Genomic DNA, 14599 nt, shown 5'->3' on the forward strand with positions numbered 1-14599 from the left:
AAACAAGCTCTGGCCAGTTTTATTAAAGAAAAATTGTACATGATTTACTTTTCACCAGTCTGTTCTGGCATGCTTCTAATAATATCAGAATCACCTGGATCAACGATAGCCAGTGTGCATACTCTGTAGTATTTTCCACATGCTGTGCCCAATTCAATATTATTGCCACCGTAGTGATGGACACCAGTTTTGGCCAACATGGCATAATACTCTATTTTAGATTTCCTCAAGGCTGGGCAGTTGTTGGCGAGGATGACCAGTTTCGCTTTGCCTTGTCTGATCATTTTCAGAGTCTGTTTGTACCCCAGCATGTACTTTCCACTTTTCATAACCAGCTGGAGCCTAGAGTTGATCGACTCCAGTGACTTTTTCGTCTTTTTTGCGGCCACCATCTTCTTGCCTTAGATGTGGGACGCCTCCAACCAAGAGCAGCCACCAAGATGGCCAGGAAGCGAGCAGCAGGATTCTTTAGCTAGTTTTCTGGCAGGAGGATCATTTCGCTTATGTGTCTGACCTCCATCCTCTATAATACAGACTCTACATATTTGCAGTAAGACTCTATATATTTACCTTTGTAAATAAGTTAAACTCCCCAGATACAACTCAGTTACAATGCATTGGTTCTCTGACTCATTTCCTTCAATCCTGACCATTAAAATATTTACATGCATGGTCTCACTTAATATATGAGCAGATTATATGCTCAACTCCTTTTTTAAAAAAGTCATTATTGAATTTGCTGCAATATTACTTCTCTTTTATGCTTTTTGGCTGCACATTACATGGGATCTTAGCTCCCTGACCAGGAATCGAACCTTCACCCCCTGCATTGGAAAGCAGTCTTAACCACTGAACTGCCAGGGAAGTCCATACACTCAACCTCTTTATGGTTCTTCTTAGGCCATCAACTTTTCTGCCATTTCTGATCAGAGAGTTTGTTTTCCATTCTACTCCCTTCACAAACATTTTTCTTTCTTGATCTTCGTGCCAGTTCTTACGGTAACATTAATATGTTTTCATTCAGATTTGGAAATTAGTATGAAATTAATAGAATTTGAAGGATAACATTCTGTTGATAGTGACAGAACTGCTCTTTCCAGGTTGCCCTTAAATTACAGAGGGGTTGTTGACCTCCTCAGTTTTAAAACTTAGAGAGTTTTTCCTCTGCAATCAACAACTGTTATTTCTAGCTTCCCTGGTGGCTCAGATGATAAAGAATCCGCCTTTCAATGCCGGAGACTTGGGTCGAGCCCTGGGTCAGGAAGATCCCTTGGAGAAGGAAATGGCTACCCACTCCAGTGTTCTTGCCTGGAGAATTTCATGGACAGAGGAGCCTGGTGGGCTATAGTCCATGGGGATCGCAAAAGAGTTAGACAAGACTCAGCGACTAAACAGCAATAACAAATTTTTTTTCTATGAGAGGAGTTCTCTAAAGGCACATCATCACCAATCTTTGAGGCATGCAGTAGGATCCCCCGGTTGTCAGCCCCTGAGGACACTCCGTTTGGCTAATGTTGGAGGATTTGCCTGTGGGGTTGTGGGGAGAAGCCACCTTTCACAGAAAGACAAGCGAACAACTCAAAGCAACTAAAGGCTTAATTTTTCTCTTTGAGAGGTCCCATAGGAAGCACTAGCTTTAAGTGAAATCTTTATGAAAGGATTCCTTCTCTGAATTTTCCCAACAGGCCTCTTTGTTATTACCTCCAGAGAGTCGCCTACCCATCAGGGAACCAAATCCCCCTTATCGTGTCCAGACTGCTTTACTGCTGTGCACACCCCACTGGAGGGAGGGTTACAAACGGTTCTCTCAAGCTTCACTCAAACCACCAGCCTGCCGAGTCTGAAATGCCCCGGTCTTTTCTGGCCTTCTGCACCATGGGAAGTCCCCCTTGGATTCCCAAAGAAAATTAAACTCCTTGGAATTCCAAACTAATAAACTTTCACAGAGCAGCCCCAGGCGGATTGGTTATCATGATATTTCGGTCTCACCTAACCAATAAGAGGGCCGGTTGGCAAGTTCCCAGGATGAATATTCTCATATGAGCATTGGATTCGAGGAAGCCAAAAGATTTTTGGCCATCTATGTACTCAACTTACACCCCACCTGGGTTCTGAGGTAGAGATCTTGTGACCGTTGGGGCCCTGCAAGGCAATTAAAAGAAATAAAGCAAAGTATTATATTTTAATTGATGTAATCTTCAAGCTCCCAGTGGAATCTGGGGTGATATCTGACTAGAGTTACCCTAGGTATCAATAGATGACTATTCTGTGAAAGTGCATTTAGGAAGACAAAACCCTATGAATCCTGAACTTCATTAACATGTGTATCCATTTGGGGGTGGGAGGTGGGGATTCACTCTGTCTCCAGGACTACAAACTGAAAGAAGCCACCTAGGTTTTTCTGGGGTCTGAACAAAGAGCCGAAGGGGGTGGGAACTGAAGAGAGGGCAAGAGAGAAGGGCAGGTGGAGGGGAAGACAAAATGTGGGTTTATATTTTTATTTGCTTTCAGAGTACCTGGATTTTGGACACACCAAACCACTCTTTCGAAACCCAGACAGCTTTCATCCATCACTAACATTTCAGGGTTTCTTTCTGTTTTATTGTAAATATTCCAGTCCAAGAAAGATAAACAGACAAGAAAAAACAGCTTTATACAGTATACAGAGTCAGATAGAAAATACAGAATGGAAAAGAAAGGCAACAACCAACAGATAAAAAGTGGAGATGAACCAAGGAAGAGAACTAGCTGGTTGCAAATTCGCAGCAGCTTGAGCGAGGTGCAACAATGGTTTCTGCAGCTGATAGAAACTGCCTTGTGCTGCCAGTCTTATCTTTATTCCGTGAAAGAAACAGACTTTATAAATGATTCATGGGGACATTTACTTCACTAATCCATTAAAAAAAGTTTGTTATTGATCAAGATATCTTGCTCATAAAAATGAGTTTTATTTGTCTTAAAAAAAAAAAAAAAAACCCTTCCCGCTCCACATGTGATCTGACAGTAGGGACCACATTGTGAGAAGCAAGGGCTGGAGTTGAGGGCAGCGTGGCACCATTTTGGTCTGCAGTCTGTCGGCCTCCAGGTGCCCTTCCCGCCAAGTCCGTGTTCCTTCAGGTGGTTCAAGCGAGCAAGGTTTAAAAAAAAGACTCGTGTCTGCAGAGCTTGCTGACATTTGATGAGTTAAGAGGAAAAAGTGAAAGGACTGAAATTCATGTGAGAGAAGAGGTCAGCCTAGTACAAAACCGGTATCCTTTATTTGACGCCTCAGGGTACCCCCAGGATGGCTGCTCTAACCAACTGTCCTGGCACAAAGAAGATGTCAACCTAATGTCGATGGCAAAAACATGGAATTAAGCTCGTCGTCTTCCAAAGGGGTCTTTACGTTAGTACATTCAGAACAGAAACAACGGGAGGACAATTTCGATTCAAGGTGTTGATGGCGGGGCAGGTGATCGTTGTAGCTATTTAGCTCTCTCTCCTTCTGGATTTTCTAAACTGACAAACAGAAATTGCATAGAATTTGTTTTCCATCAGAACATGAGAACTCTGTGTGTGAAACTCCCAATTGGAGAAGCCAAGCAAAGGTCAAGTGGCTGCTGGGAAGGCTGCCCCTCCCGTCAGAAGATGCTGTGGACCCTGCAAGCATCTCGCAAGTAGAGAAGCACTTTGCAGGCACCTGACAGCCTGGAAAGCATCAGTAACTCTGAGTGTGCAGATGGAAGAGAAGTGAGATGCTTCATGTGAAGTCATACAAGGGGGCCACTGCCCATGTGTCGGTAAGAACTCAAGAGTTCCTAGTTCCCAGGCCTGTGCACTGGCCACAAGGCCCTACCTCTCTCCCAGGAACCTGGCAAAGTCTTTCTATATAATAAACACACACACACATACACACACACACACACACACACACACACACGCGCGCGCTTGTACCCAGGTCTCCCATCTTGCTACTCCCAGTAGCAAGAAGTCACCCAATCCAGGATAGCTCTGGCTTCATAGGCAGCTACTGAATTTTGTTAAAAAGAGGTGCAGGTAACAAAGGCTGCACCGGACCAGCAGGGGGGCCCCATCCTCTCCCCACCCCACACCCCATGAACACTGAGCCAAGGCCACTGTCCAGGAAGTTTGCATTTACCCTCTCTGCTCCTTAAACCAGCCCTGGGATAGTCAATGCCTTCTGCGCTCCTCTCTCTTCTCTCCTCCTCAGAGATCACTTTCACCAAAGACCACACCAAACCCAATCACAGTGAAAGTCAAAAAGAGAAACAAAAAGAAGGGACATATTAACCTCTCAGGCATTTGGAGTTCTCTCAGTCAACTTTGAGTTCATTGGTTTGGGACGTTTTAAAAATTACTTTAATTGACCTTTATTGGAGACTCTCCACCTAATTCTTCCCAAGAGCCTTCTCCTCCATGCCCCTGTGTCCCCAGTCACCACACAGAAAGGAGAATTCAGCACCTGGAGTTTGATGCACTGGCTGCTCCATATCCTTAAATTTAGGGAAATGGTAACAGAGATTATGGTGACTTCCAATCCCTAACCCAGCCTCCCCACCTCCCCAAGAAAGCAAAACAAGGGAAGAGAATTGAGACTACAAAGGAGGGAAGGAAGGCAAAAGAGACAACAAAAGAACATTAACAAAAATATACAAATCCAGAAAAGAAAAACTTCCCTGTTGAGTTTAATTTTTTTTTTTTTTCCTGTAAGAACTAGACCCAGGGTACAATGGCCCCTTCCTAGGGGGAAATTCCACTGATGATGCCACCAATTCATCTGACGGTCTGGACAGGGACCCCCACCCGGACTCTGTAGTTTTGGCGGGATGGGAAGGCCCACTGAGGGGAGGGGGGCTTGTGGCTGGGAGGCAGAGAGTCCCTTGCCACTTGGGCGCATCGTCTCTGGGGTGGCCCCAGCTCCCCGGACCAGGGCGCCGCCTCCGGCTGAGGCATCAGGCTCTTTGATCTGTTTGTAAAGTTACTGGATCCAAAATCCGGAGAGAAGGGTGGACGCTGTACAAGTCCGAGGGCCCGGCGGGCAGCAGGCGCCGGCCCGGCGCATTCCGCCCCCGCAGCGGGCAGCGGAGCGGAGCATCTTAGGCGGCTGCGGGGTTACTCGGGCTCGCTGCTGTTGGTGGTCTTCTCCCACTCCAGGCTCTCCTCGCTGCGCGCCGGGGACGGCCGCGCCCGCAGGCCCTGGAAGCGGCGGCACTCGGGGCACACGCGGATGTGCGTGCAGCCGCGGGCCACCAGGGCGGCCTCCTGGGCCAGTCTCTGCGCCAACTGGTCTGGCTCCCCGGCCCCGCACAGCTTGCCGTTGCTGAGCGTCGCGGTGCCCCGGGGCCGGCGCTGCTCCTCCGGGATGGGGGGCCGGGGCGGCGGCAGCCCAGAGCGCCGCCGGCGCGGATGGACAGTGTCCTGGCATAGGATGATGTTGCGCAGCTCGCTCACCATCTCCTGGCAGACGGACCCCTGCAGGACATGGGAAGGTCACAGCCCCATCTTTCAAGAGCAGCCCCATACGGTCCCCAGCGTGCTAGTTCGGGCGAGCGATCAGGGCGCAGAGTTTCAGAATTTTATCATCGTAAATGATCGATGGTCTTTCAACTCATCCTCTCACTTCCACCCGCTATTTAATATTCAAACATCCTCCATACCATCGTGTGCAACAGCCCTACCAGCTGCTTGTTTCAACTTTGAACACCTTCAAAGACAGTGATCTCACCGCGGTGGGAAAGCGCCCCTACCAGTTTTGCATATTTCCCTTAAACGCTGCTTCCTTCTACTGACTTAATTCCTCTCCCTGAAATTGTCATCCATGGATCCCAGTTAAATTTGGACCTTGAAGCTGACTAAATAACTAATCCCTCTACCAGATGTCAGTCTTTCAAGTATTTGAAAAAGCAGCCCTGTCTCCATGAACATTCTGTTCTCAGGCTAAAAAGTCTCATTTCTTTTAATCAGCTGGTTATGGCTGGAGAGGCTGCTGTTCTAACAAGAACTGTACAACAGCCATCTACTCCTGCAGCTTTCCTGATAAGAAACTCTTGGGTCCAGCTGTGTTTTAGAATATTTTGGATTTGGACAAGGTAATACAGTGAACATAAAATACATTATGTATCTGTTCCAGTGGGCTCTGGGGAAGACCCTGCATTCAAACACATTAATATTTCTGTAGCAAAAGGTATATATGCTCACCCCAAGTGAGAGAAAGACCATAAACATTAGCCTCATACAAGTCCAAGTCGAGGTTTGTCACCAAATATGCTGGCATCAAACAAAAAAATTGGAACTTTCTGAACTGAGCTTTTTAGGTTTCAGAATTGCGAATGAAGAATCTTGAACCTGTACCATGACAACCATGTGCTGTGCTTAGTCACTCAGTCATGTCCGACTTTTTGCGATCGCCTGCATTGTTCCATTAATTGTTCCATTAGGGGAGTCTACTTCTCTGTACCTGCTTCAGGTGGAGGGTCTGTGTAAGCTGGGTTATTTTCCCAAGAACTCACCCATGTTCTGGATGTACCTTGAACAATTCAGTGAGGAGTTCAAGCTCTCCCAGGCTCCTCTGTCCATGGGATTCTCCAGGCAAGAATACTGGAATGGGTTGCCACGCCCTCCTCCAGGGGAATCTTCCCAACCCAGGAGTTGAACCCAGGTCTCCATTGCAGGTGAATTCTTTACCATCTGAGCCACCAGGGAAGCCCATGACTATCATAGTTATACCCATTTCACAGATGTGGAAATGGAGGCTCAAAGAATTTATATACTTTACTAGACTTATTTAACTAACAAATAGCTGACCTAGAAGTTGAATCTACACCTACCTACTTCAGAGTGAGTACATGCTCTGCTTTGTTCTCTACTCTGTGCTGGAAAGGACACTTTTTCCCCCCAGGATGGGAGGAGGAACTTTCTTTTCTTTCATGTTCTCTCTTCCAGTCTTCCCATTCTATCAGCAGAAACGGGAAGTTGCTTTACCATAGTCAAATAGTTCATGTAGCCTTTACTCTTCTTTCTAGATGTTGGGAGAGCTTGAACTCCTCACTGAATTGTTCAAGGTACATCCAGAACATGGGTGAGTTCTTGGGAAAATAACCCAGCTTACACAGATCCTCTACCTGAAGCAGCTACAGAGAAGTAGACTCCCCTAATGGAACACGGCCTGAGTCAGGACGAGACTCAAGACTGTCAATAAATAGCAGAGACTCTATGCAAGTCTTGACTTCTCGTGCTTCTAATAATAACAAAAGCATCATCTCCTGTCTAATCTATTATATGTGACAGAATATACCAACATACATGTATTGACTGTCAACTGAGTATCAAATTCTTAGTAGTGGGAATACTGACACTAAAGACCAAGTCCTTACTTTCGGGTAGCAAAATGTCTAGTAACCAGGCTGATATGAAAATAATTGGCACACAGTGTGTGACTGCTCTATGCTCTGGTTACAGGGGTGGTGGAAGGGAGGAGAAATGAGTAGCGTTCTGATTTGGGGGAGAAGGCAGGAGATGTGGGGAAGGTTTCACAGGGCAAGGAACACCTAAATGAGGTCTTAGGGAGAGGTACGAGCATCATTGTTTAAGGAACAGATGGAGGAAGAGAGCCAGTAATGCTAAAGAGAGAAGGAGGTGGGGAACCAAGAGAGTCTGGAGCAGGCAAGGCAAGGGAAGAAAGAGTTCTGGAAGGAACTGCCCACTTCATCAAGGGCCACACTGAGGTCCAATAAGGCCCAGTGGGTTATCTTTTGGTTTCGTTCGTTGGGAGAGGTTAGGCCTCTTAGCCACGACCTTTCAGGGCAGAGGTGGGGAGAAGCCAGCTGTCCTTGAGTGAGGCCAGAATGGGAGGTGAGACAGGGAGGTGGAGGCAGTGGATCACCTGGGTTTGCAAGAGAGAGGGAGGGCAAGAGCAATAGTAACATGGCTGTTACTTGAGACTATGGGATAAACATTAGTGTAGTTGTGGACTTTGGGGAGAGAACAGGGAGAAAAAATAAATGAGAGAAAAAGGATAATCCTAGAGGAGCTGAGGAAAGATGGGAATGAGGTGGAGGGGTGACCAGAACATGCGAGGCAGCCCCAGGGGTGGCTCCAGCTGTGGATGGATTTTTAAGGTGGCGATCTTCAGTGGGGACTGGTCACTCCTGATCTCTTGGTGAGACAGGAGGGAACATTAGTCATGAAGGAGCAAAGGGTTATGAGGAGTGGGTGATGACTTGGAAGTCCTATGGGGACATGAGAGAGGAAGAGATTGGTGAGCTGTGTTAAATCGAGGCCCTACATGAGGCTGGACCGCAGAGGTTTAGAGGAGCCCTGGACTCTTAGTTATTGTTAGGAGCTGTTTCTCCAGTGTCAGTTAGGGAGAAAGATTTTAGGACAATCAGGAGTTGGGAGACTGAGATAGATGCCAGTATACTTTAGTTTTTTAGTTTTTTGAGGAACCTCCATACTGCTCTCTATCCCATGGGTAACATAAATAGCTAATGGGAAGCTGCTGTATAGCAGAGAGAACTCAGCTGGGTGCTCTGCGATGACCTAGAGGTAGGGTGGGAGGAGGGGAGGGGAGAGGGAGGTTCAAGAGGGAGGGGACATGTGTACACATATAGCTGATGGACTTCGTTGTATAGCAGAAACTAACACAACACTGAAAAGCAATTATACCCCAATTAAAACAAACATATAATGCAAGTAGCATGTAAGGAGGTAGAATGGGGCTACAATTGGATAAAGTCTTTTCCTCCTTCTTAGACTCCTCCATCTGTGTGAAGCTTAATTAACCCAGTTTCTAAGTCACAGGTCTGAGAATTAAACTTCTTCCAAATCTCTGAGAAGGAAGATGCCATTTTGAGCTCTCATGAATTAGGATAATAGCTCTAGACAGCTTTTACCTGCAAGGCAAAAACATACTTAAGATGGAAGAGCCAAAGCCACTGTTTCCATTGTAACCTGGTTACTTTTGCTTGTTTTTCCTTTTAATACTATACCTTAAATCACAGTTGTGCTAAATCCGTGGGCCCCCCACCCTCCTGTGGGATTTCACAGGTTCTGTCTGAAGTGACCTTTGTCCCTGCATGAGCCTCTGAACTTTGCCCTGCCTGCCAACACTATATAGGTCATACCCATTAGAAGGTTTACCTCAGTTGCTTCTGAGTGTCGGAGAGTCCATAAAAACTCCAACATAGCCATAAAAATGGCCACGATTAAGCCACAAATAAGAACCACAAAGATTCCACCAATATTCTCCATTCCTAGTCCTGTAAGAAAGTGAGAACAAACAAAAAAATAGCGTAAAAGAGCTGGGAGACATAATTATTCTATGAAAAATGTTGAATGTTATTTGAATTACCAGCACTTGAGACTTGTAGATGCTTTACACACACATGTTCCCTGAGATACAATTATTCTTTTGAAACAAAAGCAGAGCATAGCCGGAGGAGAAGAGGGGAAGGGGATGTAGATGCAGATGGAGGAGATTGGTGAGAGGCTTCTTGGGGCGGGAGTGGAGGTCATCTTATGAAAATGGGCTCAGGCAAAATTGGATTTCGCCTATAGATACCAGAGGGCTTCCCAGGTGGCTCAGTGGTAAAAAATCCGCCTGCGATGCAGGAGATGCAAGTTCGATCCCTGGATAAGGAAGATCCCCTGGAGAAGGAAATGGCTACCCACTCCAGTATTCTTGCCTGGGAAATCTCATGAACAGATAAGCCTGGCGGGCTACAGTCCATGGGGTTGCAAAAGAGTTGGACACAACTTAGTGACTATACAACAACGATAACAATGATATCAAAATACCAGCAAATTCTAGCTGTTTCACAAAAATGTAGTCAATCTTCCTAACACTGTGTTTGCTTGATATAAAGCCATTTATATCTATGGATATAAAAAACTTGTAACCTAACTGTGGATAGAAAAAAGTTTCTTTACTTATCTGTGTCAACATGTTACTAAAATACTTCCTTGGAAAGTAAAACTTTTTATTCCACCAGACCAGTGGCTCCCAAACCTGAAGGCCATCAGAACCATCTGGGAAGCTCATTAAAAACATAGATCCCTAGTCCTTACCCTAGACCTACGGAATCCCTACCTCTGGAAATGATGCCTAGGAATCTGTATTTTTAAATGCATTTCACAGGTGATTCTTTTCCAGCCAGGCCTAAAATTTGTTTGCAAATTGGTATTTAGGAAAGCATCGTACATAGCTAAGTTTCTTCAAGTCAGGGACAATATATGGTTATAACCTCACTTCCTAGTATGATAACTGTCCACATAACATATACTTAACAAATACTTCTAGAATTATACGGTTGTTTCACTTCTGCAATGTCAAACACCACATTCGCTATGTAACTGGATGCTTTTTGGGGGGGAGTGTCAGAAACACATGAAACTCTGATTCACCAGGGGCCACAATCATAAATCTAAAAGCAGCTTTTATCTAGGAAAGTGCCAAGAGCGTGGCTTCCCTCCTGTGCTCTTCCTGGATACTTGCACGTTTTGAGCGTCTGTTCAACCAGCAGTACCCTCATGGGACAGGGAGCTATGTCATGTCAGGGAGAGCCCGAGTCTTGCAATGCTGAGATGAACCAGGGTTTAGGAGCAGAAATATGACACTGCTTCCTGTACTTGGGAAAGCTGGAAAAATATCCCTGCCTAGCCATTTCAAGATGCCTTGGGTTTCCTCTCATAAAGCCTCAAGTGAATGTCTTGTTTTTTTTTGTTTTTGTTCTGTTTTTAAAATAACACAGCGTGGCACAGCATCTGCCTATACTAATAATCTGCTACTCCAAGGGCTCACATCATGAATGCACCCAATGGGTTATACACTCTGGTCTGCAGGTCCACACAGCCAACTCTTGAGGACCTGCGTGAATACAGCATCCTCTATTTTGAATAATCAAAACCAAGAGACAACTTAAAAACTCAGTTCTAAGGGAACGCATATAGAGTTTGGAGTAGATTTCTTCCTTCTAGGACAAAGGTGCTTGGGCTTCTTTGATGACCTGTCCCTCTAACCTGGAACCATTTAGGTAGAAGGTTTTGACCATAGGAACATCAGAGACACAAAAGAGACACTTAAGGGGGAATGCCCCAGGAATCTAGCTGGGGTGTGCAGCCTCAGCTTTAGGGGTGGTGAGAACCGGGTTTTAGAACATGCACCTGGACATCATGGGCTAACCAGTTTCTCCAGCCGGCCCCTGTGGAGAAAGGGCTCCCCAGTGAAGGGGAAGTGATAACTGATGCCAAGGAGGCCCGCCTGTTTAGGTAAACAGAGCCCCAAGTGACTGTTGAGGTACCATGGACTTTCCTATTACCTTCAGATAGTTCTGCCTGATATAGAAAAAACACTGTTGTTCAGTCACTAAGTCGTGTCCAACTCTTTGGGACCCCATGGACTGCAGCATGCCAGGCTCCTCTGTCCTCTACTATCTCCCGGAGTTTGCTCACATTCATGTCCATTGAGCTGGTGATGGTATCTAACCATCTCATCCTCTGTCACCCCCTTCTCCTTTTGCCTTCAATCTTTTCCAGCATCAGGGTCTCTTCCAGTGAATTGGCTCTTTGCATCAGGTGGCCAAAGTATTGAAGCTTCAGCTCCAGAAAAAAGATTAGGATCCCTTTTTAGGAACTCAACCTCCCCTTGTGTTTCTGCAGAGGAGGTGTTCCACCCTCAAGTCCAGTTCTGCCATCTGGGCTCCAGTGTTTCCCTGTTGCCCTCTGTCCCCATCCTGGCCCTCCCCAATCTTGTCCTCCCCACTGGCTTTTTCCCTCAGCACGAAAACACACTCAAGTCTTTCCCTTCTTATCAGTGTCTACATGCTACTATATTTAAAATGGATAACCAACAAGGTCCTACTGTACAGCACAGGGAACTCTGCTAAATGTTATGTGGCAGCCTGGATGGGAGGGGAGTTTGGGGGACATGGATACATGTATTCGTATGACTGAGTCCCTTTGCTGTCCACCTGAAACTATCACAACATTGTTACTTGGCTATACTCCAGTATAAAATATTAATTTAAAATTTTAAAAGAAAAATAAAAAATCCTTCTCCTCCCTCCAGCTCTGTCTAGTGAATACCTTCTTTTTTCCTTTCTTCCCTGGCCAAGCTTTTTGAAACAGTTTGTCTTTATCAGAACTATTTTAAGATAGCTCTTAAAACACTTACAGTTGGAGGCCCCAGCCCACATGAAACAAAAAGAAAATGTACCCACATTGTATGTTAAATGCATTTTTAAAATTCTGCTTCTGATGTGACGGAGTGGCAAGCAACAATTAATGTATAATTGGCTGTGATTTCTTAGCAGTTATTGTGCATATAAGAGAATGTTTGCAAAAGGAGAAAAATCAAGCTGAAAAATTGTTTCTAAATGTAATGAAGTTTTTATGAATATTAAATGTAAAGTTAATGAAGTTGAAACAATGTTACATCTTGGAGATATTTAATTACACGTCAACTTAATTTAGCAGTTTTCTTTTTGCATTTTGAAGCTAATAATTTTTTTCAGACCTCAAACATAGTTTTGGACATTCAAGAAAAGCTTTTAGGTGCTAGGTGATCTGTCTATGGTATCTAAAGGAGAAAATTATTGTGCTCTGAATTCACTTTTATCCTCCCGAATATTTACTTGTCATCCCATGAAATTTTGTTTTGTACCGCTAAAACCAAGTTCATCAGGGTCACCAATGAACATTTTGTTTCTAATCTATCAGAAAATTTCCAGTCCTGAACTTAGATGACTTCTTGTAACACTTGACATTGTCAACCAACCCCTTTTTTGCATTTTTTTGTTGTTGTTGTCTACACTGTGAGGTTGTTGGGATCTCATTTCCCCCACCAGGGACTGAACCTGGGCCACAGCAGTAAAAGTGGCAAATCCTAACCATGGGACCATCAGGGAACTTCCTCTTCCTCCTTTTTTTCATGAAGCCATTGCTCTCTGCTCTCCTCCAGGCTTCTCAATTGTCTTTGCCTGCTCTGAAGCATATTCTCCTATTTCCCTGCACTGGGTCTCTTGCCTGTCCTCCATGTACTGTCCTGCTGATTTAACCTCCTAAATGCTTTTTAATTTCTTACCCTTCTCTCTGTCTCTCCTACCACGTCCCTAGCTCAGGCCCTCACCATCTCTTGCCTGGACTTTGGCTGAAGACTCCAAAATGATTTCTCTGTACACAGCCAGTCCTTCTCAACTTTACCATCCATGTAGTTGCCCGAGTGATCTTTCTGGTCAGAAGATTTCTAATACATCTTGTATCACTCTAAAACTGCATAGAATAATCATTAGTTTAATGTAGATACCTTGATTTCCCACTAGACTGTGATTCCCTTGAAAAGAGGATCCATGTCTTGTTCAGCTCTGTAAAACCACAATCATGGCCCACCATAAGAGTCAATAAATGCTTGTTGAAAAAATGAGCTGACAGAAAGAGGATAAGGACATCACAGGTATAGAAGCCTGCATTACCCAAAACTTTGGATTCATATTGTGATATGTACTCACTCCTAATCAAATGCTTTTAAATTAATAATAAAGTAGGCCAGCCCTCATCTATTATTCCCAGGTGGCACTAGGGGTAAAGAATCTGCCTGCCAGTGTAGGAGATGTAAGAGACAGTGTGGGTTTGTCCCCTGGGTCGGGAAGATTCCCTGGAGGAGGAAATGGCAGCCCACTCCAGTATTCTTGTCTGATAAATCCCATGGACAGAGGAGCATGGGGGCTACAGTCCATGGGGTCGCAAAGAGTCAGACATGACTGAGAGTTTGAGCACTAGCCCTCATCCAATTCTCCTAGCCTGGTGACACGGGCAGATGGCCCAGATTGTACTGAATGGCTGGCCAAAGTGGGACTGAACATGACGTGGATGATCCACAATGTAGACTTGACTGTACGTGGTCCTGAGCAGGTCTGGGGGGTGGGGCTGGGGGAGAGTTATAAACAAACAGGTGATCTGTGCTGGCATAATCTTGATCAGGTGAGGGAAAGCTTCTTGGAGGAGCTTAGGTTTAAACAGGGTTCTGGTAGAAACCATGAGTCAGTGAAACACCCCACAGCCTCTCTTTCCCAGCTTCTTGTGTTTCAAGACCAGCATGTTAATCAGGGCTGTCAGCTCCAGCGTGCTGACTCCGGGCTGAGTGGCCCCCTTCCCGTAGGAGCGGGGCTTGTATACTGCCCGTGCCTTTAGGAACTTATTGCAAAGGGGAGGCAAGAATAGATTGCTGGCAGAGATGCAGTTGAGAAACAGATGGAGTGGGGAGCGAGCGGGAAGCAGAGTTAGGAGGGAGCAGCGGTTCCGTTAACATCGTCATTAGTCATTCTCCTAGAAGTCAGACGCCTTCCCTGGCTCACAGCCATCACTCAGAGGAGCATGTCATGTGGACTCCCTCCAGTCTGACCCCAAGGCCCATGATGCACCCATAGATGCCTCCACACCTGTACTGGAGTCATCTTATCACCCCCTACCCCTTCTTCAGACAAGACCACACAGAAGCCATCCAGACAGATGGCTTTCAAACTGAGATTTTCCTGACACGAGTTTCTGAGGCTCAGTTGGGTCCCAGAAGTAAGACTATTAAACTAAAATGGAATCAAACTCTCCC

General features: G+C 45.5%; 2 protein-coding genes across 2 annotated transcripts in view; both read right to left on the reverse strand.

Annotated features, from left to right (window-relative positions):
• On the reverse strand, nt 1-409 carry LOC102396706 (60S ribosomal protein L30-like). Its single transcript, XM_025265958.3, has one exon. It carries the CDS (start codon nt 390-392, stop codon nt 45-47), a length of 348 nt encoding a protein of 115 aa, XP_025121743.1. The 5' UTR covers nt 393-409; the 3' UTR covers nt 1-44.
• A 4252-nt stretch (nt 410-4661) lies between these two features.
• GRIK4 (glutamate ionotropic receptor kainate type subunit 4) overlaps nt 4662-14599 on the reverse strand; it is a 498388-nt gene continuing 488450 nt past the window's right edge. Inside the window, exons 19-20 of the mRNA XM_025266749.3 lie at nt 9139-9257; nt 4662-5472 (exon numbers count right to left, since the gene is read on the reverse strand). Of these exons, the coding sequence (XP_025122534.3) occupies nt 5113-5472; nt 9139-9257 (479 nt within the window). The 3' untranslated portion in view covers nt 4662-5112. The remainder of the gene's footprint in view (nt 5473-9138; nt 9258-14599) is intronic.

This window comes from Bubalus bubalis, chromosome 16 (genome assembly GCF_019923935.1).
Source record: "Bubalus bubalis isolate 160015118507 breed Murrah chromosome 16, NDDB_SH_1, whole genome shotgun sequence".
In the NCBI taxonomy this organism is placed as follows: Eukaryota; Metazoa; Chordata; class Mammalia; order Artiodactyla; family Bovidae; genus Bubalus; species Bubalus bubalis.

Bases quoted from the DNA above. Each gene is read 5' to 3' on its own strand.
- LOC102396706 (XM_025265958.3), bottom strand. From the start codon at position 392: ATGGTGGCCGCAAAAAAGACGAAAAAGTCACTGGAGTCGATCAACTCT.